The 24,862-nt window shown below is 32.2% G+C and overlaps 1 protein-coding gene across 2 annotated transcripts; it reads right to left on the reverse strand.

Annotated features, from left to right (window-relative positions):
* Positions 1–379: 379 nt before the first annotated feature.
* On the reverse strand, positions 380–22,938 carry LOC125054421 (mitoferrin-like). Of its 2 annotated transcripts, none has more exons than XM_047656304.1 (8): positions 22,584–22,937; positions 20,183–20,268; positions 10,553–10,683; positions 9,918–9,974; positions 2,758–2,897; positions 2,369–2,527; positions 1,098–1,259; positions 380–594 (listed from the first exon to the last, which is right to left on the reverse strand). In XM_047656304.1, exons 1-8 carry the CDS (start codon positions 22,698–22,700, stop codon positions 484–486), a joined length of 963 nt encoding a protein of 320 aa, XP_047512260.1. In that variant the 5' UTR covers positions 22,701–22,937; the 3' UTR covers positions 380–483. The 2 variants fall into 2 exon arrangements, with proteins under 2 accessions (XP_047512260.1, XP_047512263.1); XM_047656307.1 differs by having other exon boundaries at positions 473–608; positions 22,584–22,938.
* Positions 22,939–24,862: the final 1,924 nt, after the last annotated feature.

A 24,862-nucleotide genomic window follows, 5' to 3' on the forward strand; every position in this document is an offset into this window, starting at 1 on the left:
ACTGTTATTTTGTTCAGAATATTTAAGAAACATTATTTAATCCATGAATTCTTTAACTAATTTCGGTAAGTGTATTTTTAAGACACTTTTTTACAATGCTAATTATGATATGACAAGACTTACTAGAGCTGTTTTAAAAGAGTATTGTAATGAAATTTTGAAAATGTAAAGAATTATGCAGTTATTTTTATACCGTTCTGTAGAGCGATTTACATATATAATATTAGTAGGAGACAATTATTTAAATAAATATTAATGGATGAAGGAAGAATATTTTTCACGATATCTTTTCAAACAAAAATACTTTCAATCCAAATACATCGTTTTTACAAACATGTATCATACACATTACATTTATTTTTAAAACAATATTTTTATTTTGATTTTTTAATTGAAAATATCGTTTGGAAGCGCCTAAACTAATACGTTCTAACATACGGGCATCCGTTAGTTAGTTTTGTACGAGAGGAGGTTGTTAGTGTGTTATGTGCGCGTGAGTGTAGTGGCTGGCACTTCGGCGGCCGCTATTCGTAAAGTTGCACACGCGAGACTCGAACCTGCTGTATTTGTAGTTGACTCCTCGGCTAACTCCACCTGTGGGGAAATCACTGTTGGAATATTTAAAAATATTCGCGGCGAGAAACCTTATTTAATAAAAACGTCATTTTTATTTAAACGAGCTTAGATTTAAAATTAAACTACGGCATAGAAATAAGACATCTCGAACATATATCAGTACAATATTTCAATGAATTTATACCAAATAATAATTTCAACCATAGACTGGAAAGTGTAATGGGTGCACCATCTCTAAACTCCTTTAAAAATAGATTGGATGGTTTCTCCAAATATCAAAATACACGCGCATCAGCTTATTAAGCTGCTAGTGTGTTTATATACATAATAATAATAATATAAAATAAAAAATTTTGTTAAACAAACATTTAGTTTATTACAGAGATGATGACATTTAATTAATTGAAATCGAACATAGAACGTAAATTTCCTTAGGTGCCAGTTTTTTTTGCAAAACAGTTAAACGTTAACTTATTCATAATCGCGAAGTTTTTTGCAAACATCAATTTATAAGTACATACCGTATTGAGTGCGTGTTTCAATGTCTCATAAGTCAGCCAACAGATGGCAGCAGCCGGCATTTGGTATAAGATTCGCGCGGCCACGCCTTTAAAGAACCCTCGCGGCCCTGAGGTTCGCATAACCAGACCCGCGGCGCCTACAAGTCCCTCTGCGCCTCGCTCCTGAAATATAACATTTAAAAGTATATGTAAAAATATGTCTCTATGATAATTATTTAATTATTTTAATAATTACTTTGTAGGTTAAGAAAATTGTAAATACTGTGTACTTGATTGTTAATAAACAATTATATTTAAAAATCCCACATAACCAATAGGCTTCTTGACACACTTATATTTCTGAGACTAGTAAGTCTCCGATGTTTACCGTGACGTCACAAGTTAATTAATTGTTTTCATAGAAACAAATATCCATAGTTGCATTTTTAAACGTATGCGTTCAAACCCCGCAAAATTCATAATAGCTAATAGGCCAACCGCTCTATAAATATGTAATTCTATATCCCTAAGTCTATCACTAAGCACAACACATCTAAAAAAAACTTTTGCAACCGGATATAAACGTGTATTTAGTTCGCGTTAGTAGTGTATCATTTTAACGTAGGTATATTGCATCATCACTAGAAATCTAAATATCCTGACTTCGAAAATCAGGATATATAATTTCCTAAAAAAATTATTAACGAGTTGAATAATTTGCAATTCAAATGGCTAAAAGCTTTTAGTCTGCCTAACTCACCTAGCAAGACTAGTTTAACGAGAATAAATATACAAAAAGGTGCATTTTGATATTTTTGTTTCATTTATAAATTTAATTTAATTTCAAGTTTATATATACGTGTATAGTGGTTTTATACAACTAGTTTGTATGTCGATTTTACTAGTTATTTTCATTATACTTAACACGTGTGTACTTAACATGTACGTGCACCAATTCTTAGTATTTTGCGTCAAAATATATGTATGAAAATAACATTATATATAAATTTTTGTCATACATATATTTTAACTGAGATATTGTGTGAGAGAGTGAGAAGACTTCAGTACACACATCAATGTATACGATACAAATATAGTATATACTACATGCCAAGACAACGCTATTACCACAATTGTTCAGCTTTATCCTCTTGTAGATACTTTTAGTTACAACTCATAATTATTATACTAGCTGTGCTGCGCGGTCTTTTACTTGCATTATATATACCCTCATTTATGTAAAACTAAAATCTTTCAATCTTCAGCTTTGTAAAGTAAATCACACATTTTACCTGCGTGTTAAGCAGTGTCTTGCAAACATCGAGCGGCGTAGTAGTGGCTGCAGCGAGTGCGCCCGCGCACGCGCCCGCCGTTAAATGGGCTCGCGGCTCGTACCCACGCGTTGGGTTCATTCGGGATTGACACCACTCGTATGTTACGAAGTGTACAGCCTGCAAGATTAATGAAAACATAGATTAAAAAGTAGTGATATCTTTGTTTCGGTCTATAGTCTATACAAAGATCATTGATCACATGAGACTTGACTATGGTTTATACTTTATATTAAAGGACATAGGTTATTTTTACCCTATTTAACCGAATACTAGACGAGACTCGCTCAAGTCGTAAAGCTGCTATATCCCCATTTACTAGCGAATGTTTAGCACTATTTGAAGCTTACCTGAAATGGTACGTTCATGGTGACCTGTGTTCCATACGAGCGGTAGAACGCTCGCAAACCTTCAGCCCTATACACATGTCTTGCGCACTCCCAAACGCCACGGTACGGCGAATTCAACATCTGCAGCCTCTGTTTCACAACTGAAAAAAAAAATTATTTCATTAAATATTGTAAAATAAAGTACAAAATACAACCATTTTCAAAAACTCACATAAAAATTTAAATCGTTACGCATGTATTTCCATTAAGGAACAGTGTAATGTAGAAGTGCTTAGGCTATGGAAAAGAGCGAGGTTTGGAATGAGATGATTTCATTTTTGATGGTACAGAAGAAGTCTGCAGAAAGAAAGAGAGACAAAGAGAGCACGATAAGGGGAGGTTCGCCTGTCTCCTGCCACCTCTAGTTTTAGTTTCCCATCCGGTTCTCAGCAGAGTACCTGGAGTGAGTCAAGTCCCACATATCTCTGTTGCTGTAAGTGCGGGGAATGCCTAATCGTATTTTCTTTAAAAAAGGGTATAGATTCTTTGTAATAATGTTTTTTTTTTAATTACTTAACGTCGCAATAACAGAATTATCCCCTTATAATCGGACTAAGTGTTTAATTTAACGCCAATATATAATTTACATTAACTATGACGAATCATTGTTTTGTCTCGCAAATATAGGGAAGCGGCCTAATTGATACATGTTGTCATAACAAAGTTAATGTTCGCGTGCTTATAATGTTATCTCTGGTCAGAGGTTGTTCACTAGAGCACAACTTTCTCATTCTTTGTAGACAATATCAATATGTTTACGAAAACGTAGAATATCGTCAAAATTTAGGGAGTTATAAATAACAGTTGAAAAGGCAACTGGACAAAATGATTTGTTAGCTATATAGGCTAATGCGAAACAATGGGATAGAATGCGTTTGTGAAAAAATATTCCATATAAACTATAGTGCCGAGATAAAATAGTGACGCCGTATGATAATGAAATCTAGCTCCGTTCCTAGTTTTGACCGGGCGTTATGCTTTTGATACGTTTAAAAAAAATATCCCGAATACAAGCTTAAAAGAGAATCAGAAATTCTACAAATCATAAAAAAAGTATTTAATGTTTACATATTTTTTTTTAATGAATTTTACAAATATTTGACGTAGGACGTACTAGTCATATATATATATATATATCTATATATAATGAGTCAATACAAATAAATCAAAACCAATAGAAAAGTGATAAAATGTCCTGAGATAAAGCAATTCTCAGTAAAATCGACAGTAAGAGCGAATGTGAATGTATTCTGATCATATTTATTTCAGTCATTTAACAAAGATAAGAGTTTGATACGTCAATGACCAATTTACAAATAATTTGTAAATTTCCTAATGAAATTAATGTATTTATTGCCATGAAATAACTTAAACCTCTTGCTGTCTCTGTTTATAGCATGCTAAATGTAGAATACACTGTTTTTCTATTTCTAATTCCGCCGTTTGAGTTGGGACAAAATTAGATGTCTCTCCGCAAAAAATCTAATTGCCAGTAGTTAGTAAGAAAATTAGAAAAAGAAATAAATTAGAAGTCTCTAAAACTATAACCCTGTAATAAAAATAAAAATGCATATTAACGTTTTTGCTGTTAGTTTTATGATATGGCCAAACAATTTTCCCAGCTCAACTAGACATGAAACATGAATAATGAATTAATAAAAAACTTGTCCATACAACATTTTACATTTACTTGCAAATTTCACATGACACTTAACACACAAAGCGGGGGAATTAAATTAAAATTTGTATCCTTTTTGGTCCTCTCCAAACTACAGATTAAAAATAAATAGGAATTTACCAATAAAAATTACGAAACAGAAAATAATGATAATCTTCAAAATTATTATTATTATGATAAAGCCTGTCCTAAAATTATTCTCTATAATCTATGAATATTAATATAAATGGCCCGACCACTCATTAAGCAATTATTCCATCCACACCGTGCTATGTCTGTATAAAATTGTCACGATATCAATAATTGTTATAGCTTTTTGTAAAAATATTAAATCGCAAAATGTTTGAAAAATGTTTCTTGACTTGAGTAAATTATCGTACTTCTTTTCTTTATTCTCCACCACTTGCTAGATATAGGAAGAATTAATTTCTAATAGATTAAAAATATTAGTCATTTTTGAAGCTTATCAAACGCAGAGTTACTTAATGCAACAATATATTTAAGTGCAATAGAATGCATCATGCTAAGGGCATCACCGTTATCAGACAAAAGATTTAAATTAACATATGTATTGATATTACAGATTGTTTACGGGTATATTTTGAATGACATAGGTTTGTTGAAGACAAAGAAATCTCATAAAAAGGATCAATCTGTTTCAATATGATAGAGAAAGGGCTTATATATTCGGCGATACTATAATAAAATGTATGGAGGGTTAACCTCTTATTCAACTATTAATTAAAACTATTGGATAAACAAATGTCGGCTCGATGCGTCATTATCATAGGACCACAATGAAGTGCGAACCAAGAAATCAGTAGTGATTTTAAAAATTATTACAGGATATTTTTAATTTCAAGGATTAGTAAATGTTAATTCCGTCCTGCACAACTCTGTGGAGCCTGCACATTTCTGCACGCATTTTTATCATTTATTTTTGATACTCTACAGGCACGGAGGAGATCAGCCTTTTATGCAGACATAAGTCATAGATTTTTAGATCTATGGCCTAAGAAAAACATCGCATACATTTACATACATTTTCCTTCAAATGTAAATACATACATGAAAATAAATATATAAGAATTATCTATCGGTGGTTTAACCGCAGCTAATAAAGCTTTTAAGGTCTGGGCCTCAGAGATTTCTGTATGTTTCGTGATCATTTGTTTTTTCATAATAGGCACGAGCCTAAAATACGTACGAGTACGAGCGAGTACAGCACACATAGAAAGTCGATATCTAAAGATGATTAAGTGATGATTTAGCTCAATGAGGAATCGTATAATGTATAATAATCTTATTATTACCGATATTAAAGATCTCACTTGAAATCCGGTGTTTATTACAACCTCGTAACCTTATGATAATAGACTTATCGTTCATGTGGGTTTCACTGACTTATCGCTTGTGTCTGGCCTTCAACTTTCGCCCTTTATATTGTAAAGATCATTGACTTGTAAGGTAAAGAAACTCAGACAGATTAATACTTCAGCACATAAGTAATTCACTTTAAATGTTAATTCTCCAGTCTATCAAAACGCAACTTTTAATTGTATAATAACCATTTGTTTACCCATTACTCTTATTTATTTGAAATTAATATATGCTTCAGAAATCTCCTGGATAAAGTAAAGTCAAACCTGTCAGTATTTCTTTTAATTTTGCAAAACATTTAACATGAAAAAATTTACTTTAACTTATCATATAATTAAATAAATCCATTAAAAAGGCTTTATAAACATTAGTTACTGGTACTGTTAAGGGAGCTTACGTTACGTACTTGGGTACAGTACTGTACTTGGGTACTGAAAAAGTTACGGCGAGTTACATGGGGGGGGGGGAGGGGTTCTCAAAAAATTGCGTTACGTAATACATGAACACTCCCTAAGTTGTAGATGCTCATTATAGTCGCATTATCCATATGTAAGCCAAAATAACTCAATGTATTATGAAATATATAAAACAACAAATAAAGCTCTCCTCGCTCCCTAGTATCCTAACTATCTAGTTCCTGGACAATTCATGTGGTATATAGTAAGCATTTGCATGTAAATAAACTTGCAAATGTGTATAATACGACGCAAAGAAGTAAAATAATACATGTACGAGTTACAACTAAACAGTTTTTAGCTTTTTCTTCATATAAAAAGCACTGACAAATTTTAAGTATTATAATTTCAATGATCGAAACTGATACGCGAATGTCAAGGACTGCGAATATAGATTCTAGAATCTAAGTGGTTTTAAAATTTAAAGTGGCTATTTGAACAAATGTTGTTGAAGAGAATGCGTCACATTTAAAGACATATCTGCGACTTAAATATGAATATATATAAATAATTTCTTGTGATATAAATGATATATTTAACAGTTGAAGTATGTTTAATGATTTTCAAATGTTTGTAAAGCGTACAAAACTGTTATACATACTTTACTAATATTATATTTTATTATTACTAGGTATTTATATATCGGCAGGCATCAGTACATAATTGCATTTCGTATCCGCCTAATGATGGTAACAAGCCAACAATCACCGGAAAACGGTTCATCCATCAATTGTGACTATTCTCTAGTGACCATCTCATTGCCGCATTGTAGCGGCCTTTAGAAATTATAAAAAATACACACGTATAAAAAGAGAGATTTAAAAGATATCACAACGGACCGTACGCGCTCGTTGCCAACTTCCGGCTAGTAAAATAGCGAGATTCCTTAAAAAATATCAGCAGCCATACACTTGAACACGATTTAAAACTATAATAATACTAGGTTTCGAGAGGAAACGCAATTTCCTATCCAATTGTAATTATACTTTAGACTTCTATATAATCTCAAGCAAAACACCGCGTCATTATAAATCATTTTCTCAACAAGCACGTGACATGCATTTTATTTAATATACTATTTACCTAGTATTCCAACAACATAAATAGGTTTGAGGAAAATGCAGCGCGTGTGCGCATAAGGGACGACGTCATTTTACGCGGTTTTTATACTAATATGCGTGCAATTATTCTGCTAAAGTTAATTTTGCATGAGATCTTCCTTAAGGAAGTGATATAAACTTTGCTTCTGATTAAAATTAGTATTGAGCAAGTTCCGCAACCGTAGCGTGGGGTTGTTGATAGGGAAGTTCGCTCTAGCTATAGCTCTTACTGGTACATGATTAAGTACAAGTAGGATATACTGTTCCTTTAATTTCGGAACCATTATTTTGACGGAAATCGAACCTAGGTTACAAAGCCTTACTACTAAATAAGGTTTATGTCTCCTTGTAGTTTCGCAATCGCATCTAAAATTCACTGGCCTTGGAAAAAATTCAAAATATGAACTAGTAGATTAGATTTTCCTCAAACCTTCGATCAAGTCGGGGAATTACCTCCGTTATCTAGAACAGTGAAAGATTTTTAGATAGATATGTACTAATGGAAACAACATGAATATTTGAGATATACATGTATAATATTTAAAAGCTATAGGACCTCTAGATTAAGCACTTGACAAAGCTACTGAAACGGGTTTGAAAGGAAGCAATATTCCATACTTCCATACGTAAAGTATTAGAGAAAGTTGTTCAGTAAGTTATATTCATATTTTAAGTAAACCCTTGTCCGCCCCTATGCTTCTTGTTGCGGGATATTTTATATTGTCTTGTTCAAGTTTGGTTTTAGTAGATACAAACATGAGTGGAATAAAATACCTAACACACCATAGACACACCGGCACCTGGTACTTTGTAACTTCTAACAGCGATAGGGATTGCGATCCTGACTTCAATCTTGAGTTATTTTATGAGCCTATCGATATTAAGAGAACTAATTCTTTACCATACAAAAACGCAAGAATTCGTATCGCTAAAGATATTAAAAATTACTGAGCACCGGCGCAATATTTGTGCATATTAATAAACTGTTGAATTTACGCTGGCTTTTGCATCCGATCATATTAGAACTGCGTCAACTAGCTACTACCTCTACTATCTTCTTGATATTGGAGGGCCTTTATTCGCTCAGATATACCATGACTCTATATGACCTTGAGTATAAATCATGACCAACATTGTAGTGCAATTTACTAGAGCATTGAATGGTGCGCTCAATTCACCAACAATCCCGAACTAATGAACTAATGAGCGGCAATCGCAGTCATGTGTTATAAACGTGAGATATATAACCACCGGCGAAATGAATTTTGTGTCCATCGCATTATAGAAGACAATTGCTAGAATGTTCTCTTAATTGGCCTACAGTTTCTATAACTTACACCTCGTAGTTACGACTGGTTGTTGACGTCAAGCTATAGTACCGGGTTCTATATCTAAAACTAATCATTTATTAATAAACTAAGTATACCCCGCGAGACTTAGTTCGCGTGGAAACAGGAAAGCATAGTTCAAAATACCTAAGGTTCCCTTAGGTGGGAATCGACTATTGTAAAAGTCGTTTCTGTGTAACGACTATACATATATCCCATTAAATAGCATGTCTATTATTTTATATTATGTATGTATGTAGTATGTAAAGGGTAGAAAGCATTCGCTTAATTGCACGGCTTTCATTTTCAAAACGTTGAATAGTGTTGCTATTTCATATCGCTTAGCATTACAAATGAGGCTCCTTTAGCAAACAGTAATCATAATTTAAATATTAAATTCCTTGCATTTCCTCGTTAATTCAAAGTCGATCGCTAGAAACATTGTAAGTAATGCGATGATTATCCTAGTACGTTGAAAGAATTCCTATTTTTAAAAATGTAATAATAATATGTCAAAAGAGGTTCGATTTTTAGAATACAAAAAACAGTTATGACCATGGCATGCAAAGTCGGGGCAAGGCCCTAGTGAAACTGCTAAAGAAATTGCGTCGTAAACTAATAAAGGCAATCAACTGAACGAGAGCAATGTCCAATTCCAAACAAACTTTAAACACTTAATTTCACACAAAAATATTAATGCTTGATTCCCATTTCTATGATTATAGAATACTTAAATATTTTAGGAACTCCCTAATCCTAGTACGTTCAATACAACCGCTCTATTTTAACCTGTCAACGCCAAGACTGTATAGTATCTGTGTTACGCAGTTATTATGGCTGGATGCATTTTGTCTATTGATTATTTGACACTTGACAGGAGTGTAGCCGCAAGCGCGCCGTGTTTAAAAATAATGGCGACATAATTAATGTAAAAACTTCAACAGTACTATACTATATAGTTAAAATAAAAGAAAGTGAATATGTAGGTAGGCAAAGACGCGATGTTTGCATTCTGTTAACAGGTTTAACATAAATTTTTAACCAACTTTAAAAGTAGTAGGGAACTTTGGAGGTTTTCTGCAGGGGTGTAGTAGTAAATTAAGAGATTTTGCCTTTATAAAAGTAGTTGATATCGGTATACTTAGCAACTATAACCTATAAAGAAAACATTATAACTCACCTTCGGTGGGATTTGAGACGGCATCATGGATTAGTGACGCCAAACAGCCGGAAAGACCTGCAAATGTTTCGAATAATTAATACATAATTCTAAATAATATTTTTATAGATATTTAACATAACTTAAATTTCGATCACGCCATGCATATGCATATGCAAATGCATAGCTCATGTATTTAATTTAAATAATTCTATCTATAAGAATGTCTTAAACGAATTTTAAACTACAAATAACGTAAAGTTGACGTTACCAACAACAAATGAAACCGTTTTATTAAACATGACATCATCGTGCATAAGAAATGAATAAATTAATTCTTCGTAAATATGATATGGCAGAAATTGTAGCATTAACACTTGAATTCATTATCTAGAGTACATACATCTATACAAATATAATTAACTAACAATATCAAACACTCTATGGGCGTGAGTCGAATATAAAAACGGATGTAAATTTATCAATGCAAATTATCTACGTTTTGTTTAATAAATTTTGTATGGAAAACTACTAGTTTAGAAGCCTTGTAGCCTTTTAGAAGTTTCGTCACTCCGTAGAATGCGTCTCAACACAGAAAAATTTCAAATCAAGCCGCATTAAAACTTATATTCATCAAGAAGTCAAGCATCACTTACCATGGGTAATGTGATCATGCCGATGCCTGGTGAGCTGTGATAAAGTGTGTTTGCTCTGTTCATACGTCGCGAAGAAACACGCGTGCGCCGGTCCAGCGCCCACCACCACGGCTGACATGCCGCGGATTGGTCTGAAAAAAAAAAGATAGTTCTACATTTGTCTGTGGTCTTTGAGACTTATATTGGAGTCTATGACATGCACCAACGTGCACTGATCGATTTGCAACTCCAGCTCCTCGAAATATGCTAAATCTATGTACTTGCAATTTGATATCAATTTTCAATACATGCATTTAATGTGTTTTAATAATTAAACACAATCTAAACATTACTCAAAGCAACCGCCATAGGACTGCAATTGCGCAGCAAATGTAAAGCCGATTAGTTCGTTACACCTACTTCCTTAAAAAAAAATTATGTAAAAATTATTGTTTGAAAAAAAAAAAAAACTTTCTTTTGTGCTAAAGCATAATGAAGTATTTCCTTTTGCACTTAAAAATATACAAACAAAATATATTTACACTGCTGTTTTTGCTTTTATTTTTGAAACATAATAATAGTTCTCAATGCGCGGACTAATTACAAACAAAACACGCAACTGAAAATAAGTATATACATCTCATAATTAAGTAATTTAAATAACATATTAATTTAAAAAACACATGTTGTTTCTTCCAAAATACGTGTTATATGTTAACCGTTAACATAAGTCATTAAAGTGTTACGTGAAGATAATTTTATATTCAAAATAAGTTTGCAATCTTAAAGGACATACTATATTCTGCTGTGATTAGCTAATTAGCGTTTATGGTACAAGGGGAATACTGCCGGAAGCTCTTTATGTATTATTGGATTTTGAATCAGTTTTGTGTTTAATTCATGTTGAGAATGTACGTCATTTAAGAATACATATTTTCGTGCTCCCCTACTGCTTTCAAGAGCCTTTTAAAATTGTTGTAATATTTATTTTATCTTTTGTGTATTTACTCTATGTGGCTGTTTCCATTTTCGTCTCTATTATTCTATTTCTTCTGTGTTATTCTAGCTGTGGTAGTCATAAAACAAAACAAAAACCTATCTGTGAAACAATTTAAAGACACTTCAATAATTATAACTTGTATATATATATAATATATATTTATTACATATTTATGTAATGTGTGTCATGTTTACATAAAATAAATAATTGTATATTTTAATAAGTCATCATCAATCGTTTCGTAAACGCATTAAATTTCCTAGCGGTTGCATCGTTTTTTACATTATTTAAAAATAATTGTTAATCAAGCGTTAGAGATCACTAAATACACGACTCAGTAAGTCTGTAACAACCGATCAACTTCGTATAATCCTGTTCAATATAAATATCATGAATAGAAAATGCACTATCGGTCATCTATTGTATAATCTAAAACCCCCAGAGTACCCAGAAGTGGAGAACCATATACCAATGCACTCTAGCGAACGGTCAGAGGAATTAACATTTATTCTAAACTCTAAGCATAATTATTGGTATATTGAAAGTAGATGTCAATAGCCGCTCCAGTTAACTTTGTGCTCTTTTTGTTTGTACAAACTGTATTCCATCGTTTTTTTGTATAGCTCTTAGAATTTCAGATCTATTTTGTAACCCAGCATGTATCTACTATACATACATATATTCTGTAACGCTATATGCGTCACTAAATACAATCAATAAATAGAAAGCGCGATAGCTGTCTCCTCTTCTCACCGTAGACGTGGTTAGGTTGAAAAAATAAGTTCACCTAAATTTTAACGTTATTAATTCATCGTGTACATGCACGTTCGTCACGCGCTTGGGACAAAATAATACTAACACTAAGTGATAAATTTCATATCGCCCGCGTTCTATATTTAAATTATCAGTCATAGATATAATAAACGTCAATTCTATATTAAGGACAGTTGACATATTTTCTATAAAAAATCTACAAGCAACCAGTCTAGCTGGATCTCAAATTACCTTTTTAAATTTGGAAAGCTGTAAAAGTAGATTTAATATCCATAGTGTAGTAGTAGATTTAGTAGTTACATAAATGTAACAGGGAAAAAGACCTACCAAACACAAAATACATATTCACCAAAGCCTAATGAAACTGTAGCAGGAAACAAAAGACGCTAATAAGGATATTAGTATAGTAATAGTATAAACACGGTAGTAAGGCATCAACAATAAGAGAATGTTTGTGATGCACTCGGATGTTAACGTACCTGAGTAGTAAATAATTATCTTGTACTCGAAAATATTGCTGGTAATGTGAAAATTATTATTAAAACTAATAACGGTGCTCGATTTATAAACCGATTCTATTCATGTTTCGTTGCCCATGATGGGATTTTAGTTTGTGATTTAGTTTTAATAATTTAATCTAGTAGCGCTACAACCCTAAGTCTCAGATTGTATCCGATTCTTTGATCATTTTTAATCTCATAGACAAGTAGGTGATCACCTTCCTGTCTGACATATGTCGGTTCCTAATTTCCTTCAACGTACGAGCGAGTGTTATATGCCCACATAGATAAAAAGTATATAGCCGAGGTTCGATCTTAGGGATAAGAGTCACACGCAGAAGCTACTAGGCCGACACTGCTGCAATCAAATTGGAAAAACTGCCTTTAGCAGAAATAGTTCGAATATAGTTCATTTTACACTAACAAAATATAACATTCTAGATGGCGTGGCAAGTATACATTTTTAATAGATCTATCTATATGACATAAAAAGACGCTATACGCGATACTTTCGTTCTACCGAAACAGTTCAAGGTTGGCTTAAATCAATACCAATTACATTGTATCGACTTTACAAAACACATAGTCATTCATGACTTGACTTTATACCAAGAACATATACCATAATTCCATAAAGTACCAGAAATAAATTATATTCTAGACTAACAAGAAACGAATGCGAAACAAGTTCATTATTACTATAAAACAAACTTTATAGCTAGTACGAACGAAGGAATTATATTATACTTATAACAATAATTATTTATTTCTCCCATACTCCATTTAACAAACAATACGATTACAATGCTTTTAAAATTGCAATTATGCTTCTAATATACATAAGTAAATAGTACTATAGGAAGTTTGACTTGGTAAGTCAGAATTAATAGTGTCAGTAGTCATACATCACTATAGGAAAATCCAAAATAGGTGCAATGAAGTGGATTGCTTTTTAGTTACCACGAAGATGAATCTTATCGTGGATGTAAAAGGTGGCGATTCGTAGACCAAATCTCACTGTGGGACGCTATGCCAGCGGAAATATCAAAATCCCCAAAACCACAAGAAGTATTCTATATTTTTCAATGTTTTTATTACCTATATAACTAAAAACAATTGACTTTATCATAACCGCAAACCAGACAAACCGCACAGGCATACAATGTACATACATTGATATTAAAACATACCACGTTACGTATTGGTAGAATTTATTATTAAACGAACATTTAAAGTTCGATCTCTACAAATTTGTCATAAATAAATTTATCTCAATTTATTTTATTAGGTGGCTTCCGTTTTGGTATGAAACCCAAATTTAAACGTGATTTTGCAATTTTTTTTGGGTACAAAATTAATTAGCAAGGTTGCTACTTGACGTGACAAATATTTCAGTCCTTAGATAGCGTTTTTCAACCGCCTTGATGATTTTTTATTTTATGACTAAAATTATTAATAAGGTCTGCAAATAGCTTCATCTAAGCTTAGAATTAGCTAACTTGACACATATCGGCGTCATCTGTTTCCAATGTAAAAACCCAAGGTTGGTGATATTGAATTCCACCAATAATTATGTTATTGGTTTCATCAATAACATTTGAGGTAGAATGTAAATGAAATTCTTTCACACCCTTACACATATTCACAGACCCACAACCACTCATACTTTAGTCTTGTTTTATTTCTTACTTTAGATTAGTCATATTATGTAGTTGACCTCTATAGTTCTATTATAGGCACCAGCCTCTCACAAAGATGGTCAAAACCTGCAGCATGTAAACCCATAAAATGCAATATTGTGGAGAAGCAAATAAACTTTATTATTATTAATGGAATTGATATTGTACGGGCACTGTTACAAACAAAACGTCCTTAAAGGTAATGTTTCTAAACTAATCTTGGTGAAATATAATAGTAGGAAGCGATATCTGATCGTAACATATACCATTCAGCATCTATAAACAGACGCCGCCAGGCTTTAAATTAATCAATAAAAACGATTATGGCACCTATTACTTACATTATAAGTATTAAATTCGCATTAAATAATGTTATCAACACGATAATTTTAATAAAATTATAATCACGTTACACTTTATTATTTATCGAACGCGAGTGTTTTATATAACTTTAAAATGCAATACCAAATTATGCACACCCGCGATAATCCTTGTCAATAAGCTGCACTGTTAAATTCTCATGCATAGAACATTTAACTCAATTGCTCCAATTTTTAAGACGATAAGGAATTTGATCTTTAAACTTTTCATTGATACTTGTTGCCGTGCAGTTTCGAGTATTTGGACTTCACTTTAATGTTTGATTTCTATTAGCAGATCCAATTAGATATATTACCTTTTAGATATTAGGAGAATCAAGAGAGGAATAATCATAAAATAATCTTATCTTTCATGGTAAGAGGAGAATCATATAATATTGTAATGTATTTAACAAGTCCTTCAAGTTTTTCGTACCTTTCCTAGGCGCCCAGCATATCGTGCATTCCAGGCTTAGACCAAATAGCCCATTATTAATTAGGTACCTATATAAAGTTTTTACTACTGAAAATGTCTATTCTTTGGCGAGGACACTTGGTACAAAGGTTTTCCATACTTAATTTGATGTGTATTAGTTATATTTCCCTTAGTAACTTAATTACCCCCTTGCGTAATAAAATAAATGCCTATTACAAAACATTATTATGACATATATGTATGATAAAGATTGATATATCGTATCATAACGCATGTAATTCGAAATGATAACGTTCGCATCATAAAAATTTAAATTCTTCGTTTAAGATAAATGTAAAATCTTGTCCCGAGTTATATATCCATTATAACGTGATTGCTACGGGTAGTAATTAATAATTATTTAAGGAGCTATGAGAATATTTGAATGCTAAAAGTATAGCGTATATTTTGAGTAATCAAACTATGGTTAAAGACAGTTTTAACTTTTTTAATATATAAAAGAATATCATATATTACTTTTATAGCTTATGTAATAGTAAGTACATCTATAAAATCAAAAGTCGGTATTTTGTCTGTACATTAATATTAATTGAGGTTAGAGGATAAATATATATAGTATAATTGTGATAATGAGTGTGAGAAACGTTTAAATTATAATCAATTAGCATGACCGGTAGTTTATTGATTTAGAAAATACGTAATTTCACGTTATGTAATGGCGCAAAAGCAAGTACGAACCCTGAACTTAACCTTCCATTGTTCCCGCTATTGACTAATATTAAAATCAGGACACACAAACATATTTTCATTTCATAAATATGACTGTTAAGTGTTTACGTAGTGGGATCATATGTGTATTTGGGCAGCTAATTTTGCATTCGACACATACTTTTTTTTCGTTTCATTAGTACCATTGTATTTCTTAGAATTTAACCTTACCGAAACACCTTATCGAATGTGTGAGACAAGCTCTAACATACATTTTATATAAAGAAAGCAATCCACATATCAGAAAAAGGTATAAATATTTTATAATCGCTTAAATAATAAGTGGCTTTATCATCTAATCTTAATAATCTAATCGATAAAAATAATACTTTATTAAACATAGAATTAAATAGAAGCGAGGCGACGTTAAGCTGTATTGATCATTCAAGATGTTTATTTCTCTTTTGTCTTAGTAAAAGACATTTTGTACGAAAGAAAGTACTTTAAGAAAGACGAAAGGATGAACTTAACAATACATTATCTTCTTTGAGAATCATCGTTACCAAATCGGGGAAATTTTATGATTCGGTGGTTTGCGCATATACAAAGGACGAAGCGGCTTACCAGTACAAGGCAACTGTGGATAGTGAAGTCTTGTTGGGTAGGACTTGTGTACATACCTGGACCGAATTCAAGACGTACCTACTAGAGAAGGGACAAGTTAAAAGTACCCATAACCGTGAATGTCATTAAAGTATCTTAAGCGTATGTCAGGACCGTAGCAAGTGGAGATCCGTGGTCTCTGCCTACCCCTTCGGGAAAATATAAATTTATAAAAATACGCCGATATTCATTTCATTAGAAATTACTATGCGTCTTTTGATCTCTTTAATCTAAAATATTAGCTAACCTTGTACTTGTTTGGCAACATAGCTATACCATGTTAACCGAACCGGTTAGTTGTTGATCACAAATTGCGAATTTTTTATACGTAAGTAATGAACCTACAAAAAACAATGAGTAACGTTCAAAGATTGTAACTTGGTAAGTATATAGTTAATACTTGTAACATACAATGAAAAACATAACATTATAAGCTTACGACTTGGGCATTTTTCTATATAACAGGGGGCAAACGGGCTCATCTAATGTGTGATACCGCCGCCCACTAAGCTCGCGAGTGCATTCCCAGCCTTTTTAGAATTAGTATGCTCTTTTCTTGTAGGACCCTTAGTCGAATAGGTTCGGAAATACTTCATGGGATAGATGGTTGCACATAGTGGTGGTGCGCGGCAAAAACTGCGTTAAATAACGCTCAGTTGTGGTATGACGGACGTCGACGGGTGGATTTCGTATTCAGCCTCGACGCCCGACGGTTAAACTCAGCTGCAGATGTTGCGAACAGCTCCTCTGAATATTCTCCCAGGTAAATGCGGTAGAAGATACAGGGAGACCCCACATCAGTAGCAGAGTTTCGACTTCAGACCAGTTTGTTCCGGTACTGATCGACAACTGCCCGAGGAATACCTGCAAGGCCAATGTAGAGAGTTTCCCCAGTTCTATCTGATATGCAGAAGAGAAAGGGTCGGGGATAGCATACAGCCTTGTGGGATTCCAGCGTTTAAGGGTTTGAAGTCTGAACATGACGATCTTGATGCTCCAAACGGCCAGAAAGTTGCATAATTTCTCGGGGAGCCCATAGGCTGGATCCTTCGAGAGATGCGCTTTATGGCAACCCCGATCGAAGGCTTTTTTAGGAATCGGATGTATTGAAGCGGTCTACCAGCACTTCGCCAAATCTGACAATGTGCATAGACTGCCCTAGAAATCTCTTGTTTAAAAGACCTGGAGGCAAGATATATATGATCTTTTAAATTAGTTGGTATTGGCATCAAAAGATGTCGCCCCTTCCCTTTCCCTAGAGAGGCGAAGCGTTTCTCAGACCACACAGACAAACCATAAGTTTATTTATGGATAGTTATATTTTCAAATTGGGTACAGTTGCAAGAGAAAATATGGTATTTGTTTAAGATATTAAGAGACACTTATCAGGAGTATTACATGTTAACATACATTATCACAAACTAATTCATTCACGTACAATTGATAAGATAAGAGTTGTTTTTGCACCGTTTACTGAAGTCTATAACTAATTTAAAATATTTACACGAATATCATATATAATTGGGTGCAACTATGTAAGTTACAACTTACAGATGTATGAAACCTTAATTAATATAATTATCGTGTTACTGCTATATATTCCTATCATCCGGTAACTAAGAAATGTACATTAAATCCACAGGTTAAAAATAAATACCCGCAGCGTATTATATATATATACATATTATATTAAGATATCACCAAGGCAGCAGTCACTAGTCAGTATTGGCTCGCCTTTTACTCAATAACGAAGATTATGCAGTCCATACTCGTAACATTCAGTTTTATTTAATCCAAATGGCTGCTAATATTTGATTGATACCGACTATGGAGGGATGATCATTTATACTTTATTTCTATGCAAAGTAGCAAACATAGTACTCTTATCAGATTAAAACCTGTAAACGGTGACACCTTCGGTGACGCAATTTCTAATCGAATCTTGATTTTCCATTTATTATAAAATACATAAAACATTGAAATGTAATTTTATAAACGACTACCGAAGCCATTTACGTATCGTGAGGTTTGTGGGTCATTACTTTTGGTGACTTACCCACCTAACTCCAGATTAAGACGGTGACGTAATTTCCCTACAGATCGATGCCCTCCCGGCATACGAGCGGTTATCAAAACAGACTGATCAGAACTATCCGCTTGATAAAGATAATTTACGTGAACCTAGAAAAAGCATGCATAAAAAAACAACATGCAGTGCGTGAAACTGTGACGTGGCTAGGGACATTTTAAATCACCTGTCATATGTTTGTATGTCTAGCTATCCGATAGCTGTAATCAACGTACTACTGATAACTCTACGTGATGCGATAGTACTGTCACACACACACATGCACTTAAAAAATAACTTTTTTATCAACAATACAACAGAGTTTATCGGCCAAATGAACCAGTTACCTAATCAAACAAATATGAAAGTTGTCTCTCGTTATTTTAACCTACTGCGGAAATGCAATAAAAGAGATATTTTTTAGAATTGTGCGGTATATTTTGTTAACGTATGTTTATTACACTGGTATTGCAGATGAAGTCTAGTAATGAATGAATTGGAAGAAGTCCTCATACAGTTTCTCACTATCATAACATTTACTAAAACCTTATTATTTTTAAGAGAATTCGTTTCGAATATCTGAAATGAAACATCTTAATATGTATTTCACTACGTAGGTTACAATTCTTTTTATATCATGAACAATATAAAATTTTAGACAATTTAAATGCATTATAGTTAAATTTACAATGAATTTAGATATTGTAAGGACACGAGACATGAGTAAAATAATACAGCGCGAATAAGCCGGCCGGCGGGAATTTGGCGAGTGTTGCATAGTTATGAGGTTAGCTGTGTGCCGAGCCAGATCTGACTCAATACAATTTATAATACAAGACCTAGTTAATCTTAATACATATGCACCTACGTATTGCTTATTATTAAACCTAAAAATGACCTGATATTTTTTAAACATCTGCATTAGTGGGCTCTATTCAGGTATAACATACATTACTAGCAGACCGGCCAAGCGTTGCTGTGGCTAAGGTTTTTGTTATATTACATAGTAGTTAACTATTCAAAGGAAACGGCAGGAAAACAACAGTCATGGGGATCACCATGCATTTTTGGTGGCTATGCCATTAAATTGTAACTTTCAACATAGCGCCATCTCTTAGAATTGTGTCAAATAATAAACAAATAATTTGCAATAAAATTACATTGCGGGTATAAATTGAGATGTAAGCTATCCTATCTTTTAAGTTGGATCAAAAAACACACGGTGTGCAAATTTGATTAATATCGGTTCGGTAGTTTAGGAGTCCATAGCGGACCAACAACGTGACACGTAATTTATATATATTAAGGTTAAGATATACATGCTGTTAATTTGCACTTTTTGAACCTGATCTGTTGTCTCAAATTGTACTTTGTAATATACAGCGATTTATATTTATTGCAGTCAATAAAATTTAGCATGGCCTAGTTCTGGCTAGTCAGCAAACATACACTTAATACACACACCTGAGCAAGCCCTCCCGTTGCACCATATATCGAAAAGTTTCAACAATGCTGCCATTATGAGCTGATCGCAGAGACTGCATCCGGGTCTGAAATGCAAAATCAACAAACAATGCAGTAATCACAATAATATATTATAATAGAAACCTGACATAAGGACATAACCATAGAAATATTAATTATGTATTTAATTTTTTATGAGATTCAAAAAAAAATTAAATGTGTATGTAATATAAAGTTCCATATTTTAATAAACAATAGATTCACCACCAACACAAAGAAATGAAGGAATCTTTCTTTAACGAGAATCTTAATTTTTATAAAACCATTAAAACACTTTAAAGCAACGAAACATACAATTTAAAAAAACTGCCCGTCATTGTCAGTTTAGCTAACATACAATTTTGAAAAATAGTTAAACACTATCCATTCAAATTACAGTTTACAAATTGACAGTCAGTATTAAAATATTACGTATAATCAAGTGTTTTATGAAAAACATCCTATAATTTAGATGTCTAAAATAATGAACATAGATGTGACATTGAGAACTTCTATATAAAACTCTTTACACTTTATCCAAATCATCAGTTACATTTTAAGTCAACATCTCAAACTTTATAATGTATTATTATATTTTACTAATGTGTTTATTGTCACCAACTCTTGCAATGGATGAAGAAATGGCTGAATTGGCTAAGATGCTAAGAGATAGTTGCTCCTCAGAAACTGGGGTTGATCTTAGCCTGATTGACAAGGTAAATGCTGGAGCCGACTTAATGCCCGACCCAAAACTAAAGTGCTATACGAAATGTTTTATGGAAACTGCTGGAATGTTGTCTGAAGGTACAGTGGATGTTGATGCTGTATTGGCTATTATGCCAGAAGATTTTAGGAAAAGAAATGAGGACAAAATACGAGCATGTGGAACTCAAAAAGGGGTAGACGACTGTGACACAGCATTCCTTACACAGGTTTGCTGGCAAAAAGCCAACAAGGCAGATTATTTCCTTGTTTAAAAATGAATATTGTAAACTTTAAAGTGTTTGAAAAATGTGCTGTATGTATTAATATTAAAGACATTTATGAAACTTAGAAATTTTACGAAATTCTTCTAATAAGAATTTTAAAGATAATAATCATATAAAATCATACTGAAGAAAAAACATAGAATTCCATAATGCATTTATGTGTTGGCATAAGATTGACGGGTATCACTATTTGGCATTTGAGCCAAAGAAACTAAACAACTATTGCAAACCAGTTTTCAGATTAGAACTAGACCAAATAAGTATATATATGTATATATAGATATATAATAAAGAGCTGACATTTAGCTATGAATATCACTAAGTATACATAAATTAATAAATTACAATTCTTTTATCTACTTTTTATGTATAGTATTAATTTCCTGACTTACTTTCAACTAAACTTTAATGAACATTTATATATAAAATATTAATAGAAATGTCATCATCATGACAAATTAGAATATTTTTTTTAATATGTTTGGAACCATCCAAAACTGTAATTAACTATTTAATTAAGGAACAGTTCTATCGTAAGTTATAAATAACAATATTTATAGATAACACTGAGCAGATACAAAACAATAAAATTACCATTATTGTATTTTAAGTGTACCAGTTAAATTTTACCTTAAATATAGTGAATATTATATTAACTATTGATATAATATTCACAAATTTAAGGTAAAATTTAAAAGGTACACTTTAAATCCTATTGGATATATAAGCCACTATGGGATATATAATAAACAAACCATAAAATTCATGTTGAAAAATAAAAATATTGAAATAAATGGTGTGATAATGTGGAAAAACAAATATTTAAAGTTTATTAAGGACCCTGGAATATATATATATATATATATATATTTATGAACTCTTGAGCCAAATCTCACAATTTATTGTGTTATTTTTAAAAAATCTTAGCAATTAATAAATAATATCAGGATAATAAATACATTAGATGTAATTATAAGTTCATTAGTAAACAAATATGTATTATTTATTTACCATAATAGAGATAACAAATATAACCTAATATTAATAGGGTATTTGTTACTAAGTCAAAAAAGGTAAAAACTATTTAGTTTTTTATAAGGACCTTGACTTGGAAAAATATATTTCTGACTTTTTAATTAGTTCATGTAACACAATATGTTGCAAAAACAGGACACGAATGACTGATTTTCAGCGGTTTTTACGCAATCACATGGTAATCGGAAAAAGCAGAAGTTCGTGATTTTTCATTCGTGTTCAATTAGAAAAGACCGGATCTCTATTTTATGTAACATTGTGTCGTAACAAGAAATAATTGTCATTCTAGGTTAGATGTCAAAAATTAGGAATAACTGGTGGTGGATCCAGACGTTTACCTTGACCGAGTCCAACGGGTACATCACACAATGTTCCATCACCCCGGCGATCGCTCCCGCCGTCATGTGTGTGATGGAATTTTGGGTCGGAAGCGTTTCATAGTCCTCAAAGTTCATAATACTCACTGATTATTACACTGTCAGAGAAATAAATGGATTGCTAAAACTAATTAATCGTTGTAGACTAAATATTCAATGTCATTTTCACTACACTAATTTCGTTACAAAATCATTGAATATATTATAATTCGTAATACGTGAAAATTTTCGGTACAGAACAATAGCAAATGATTTATTTCATAGTTGATTACCACGCGCAGCGCGACGGTCGCTACTAATGTTGCCAATGCCAGCGTTCAAATTTACCACTATCTTATTTTTATCACGACAAAGCGATAACATTTAGTTCTGAAATTCAAGATTTTTAAATAAATATTGTTTTCCGAGAAAATACGTTAGTGCTGGGAAGAAATGATAACACGAGTATAAAACTTTGCATAAGTATCAAGAATTTAACACGAAAACATTACCTTAATTACATAAAACACCTAGCATAACTAAAATTTACCCAACTTGTACAATAGATTAATTGAATTAAAGTCCTTAAATGTTGGATACAAGCTTAGAGTTGGCAGCACTATTTCTCTACGTCACAATTATTATCATAGAGTAATATAGACTATAGCAAACTTGACATTTTCCACAGTTGTCGGAGTATTGACAATTTTTATTAAATTCTAGGTCATAGATATTTAATATCTATGGCAATAACGACTCATTCACCACGAAGTAAAATTTATTGAGATTTTTTGAAAAACATTTTTACTGTCTGTGATTCATAATATGTTATGTTTTACACTATAAAATTTGCACGGAAAGGAAACCGACGTGGAATTTCAGGTCACAGCAATGCCTCTTCTTTCTTATGTTGACAACATTATTACGTCATTATAGTTCGAAAGTACCTTGGTACTTATGAATAAAATAAAAGTACATAATATATGATTTTTGTTAATAAATAAAATTATTTAAATGGAATAATAATATGGATAATATCAGACAGTATGTAATAAAAAGTGATAATGAGAGTAAACTGTATAAAACATCACCTTAAAAGCGTTATAGACTGTAGTGGATGATTAGTTAATCATTAATTTATCTACGGATTCATAATTAAAAACATTGATTTTAATACTTCAGTAACCTCAAAAGTCAAAACATCACAGATAGTCGAAGCGACGATGACGTAGATTGCTAATACTATCTTGAAGTTTAATTTCTCTTTTTTGATCGAATTGTCATATACGTGCATTTGTGTAAATAGATGATACACGCAAACAACTTGACGTTTATTATGTAATTAAAATCAGGCTACGTTGCTAAGATCTTACATTGAGAAGCATTTTGGCGGGTTATTAAAATTATGAATATTTAATTATATTTTTAAAGTTAATACATGCTTAGCAGAAATAAAATTAACCATATGACCTACATTCTATTAAAATCTTATCAAATAGCCCAGTCTCATTACAGCCACGCCGGTTTTCTTTCTACACCAATTGTAGTAAGGACATTAATTGTTATTTATATAAATAATTAATTACGTATGACTTACTTCACTGGGGCAAAGATGTGATTATGTGGGTTGTGGCAGCCTTCTATTAGGTTCACAATAGAATTATTGTGCCTGGTCTGAATGGCTAGAAAATTCTAATGATTTGCTGAAAATACGGTTGGCAGAAAATCAAAATTTTGTTAATGTTCTATCTATTTTACATTCCATAATTCACATCTTAATGTGATCCGCAGTTATAATAATATATTCTAACAACAAGTCCTATCTGATTACATAAATGGTTTTTATCTTATTTAGTTGTCCATTCGACAGAATATATTTCTAGTTAAAAGTAAAGACTTTTACATTAATCTATGAGCTCTTTAAAATTCTAATGTAGGCTGAAAGAGGAAGTTCTTCTACGTTAAAGGAAGTCGCGGATAATTGAATCCGTGACTTTGTTACTGTAGCAGCTAAGGTTTTTTCTAATACTCTGCTTAACAGTTTCAGAGATTTTATGCATACAATAGATCGTCAGAAACAGTAGGTATATTTAATGCATATTCCTTAAAATTATTATAATAGGCGATAAGAAAAGGGAAATATATTAGAAATATACTAAACGCCATTTTTCGTTTTCTCTTACAAATAGCTTTTGTTTGGTGTCCCAAATTTAAGCTGTATACATGGCATTTAAGCTATAGTTTCATTGATCACTCATCAT

This window comes from Pieris napi, chromosome 12 (assembly GCF_905475465.1).
Source record: "Pieris napi chromosome 12, ilPieNapi1.2, whole genome shotgun sequence".
In the NCBI taxonomy this organism is placed as follows: Eukaryota; Metazoa; Arthropoda; class Insecta; order Lepidoptera; family Pieridae; genus Pieris; species Pieris napi.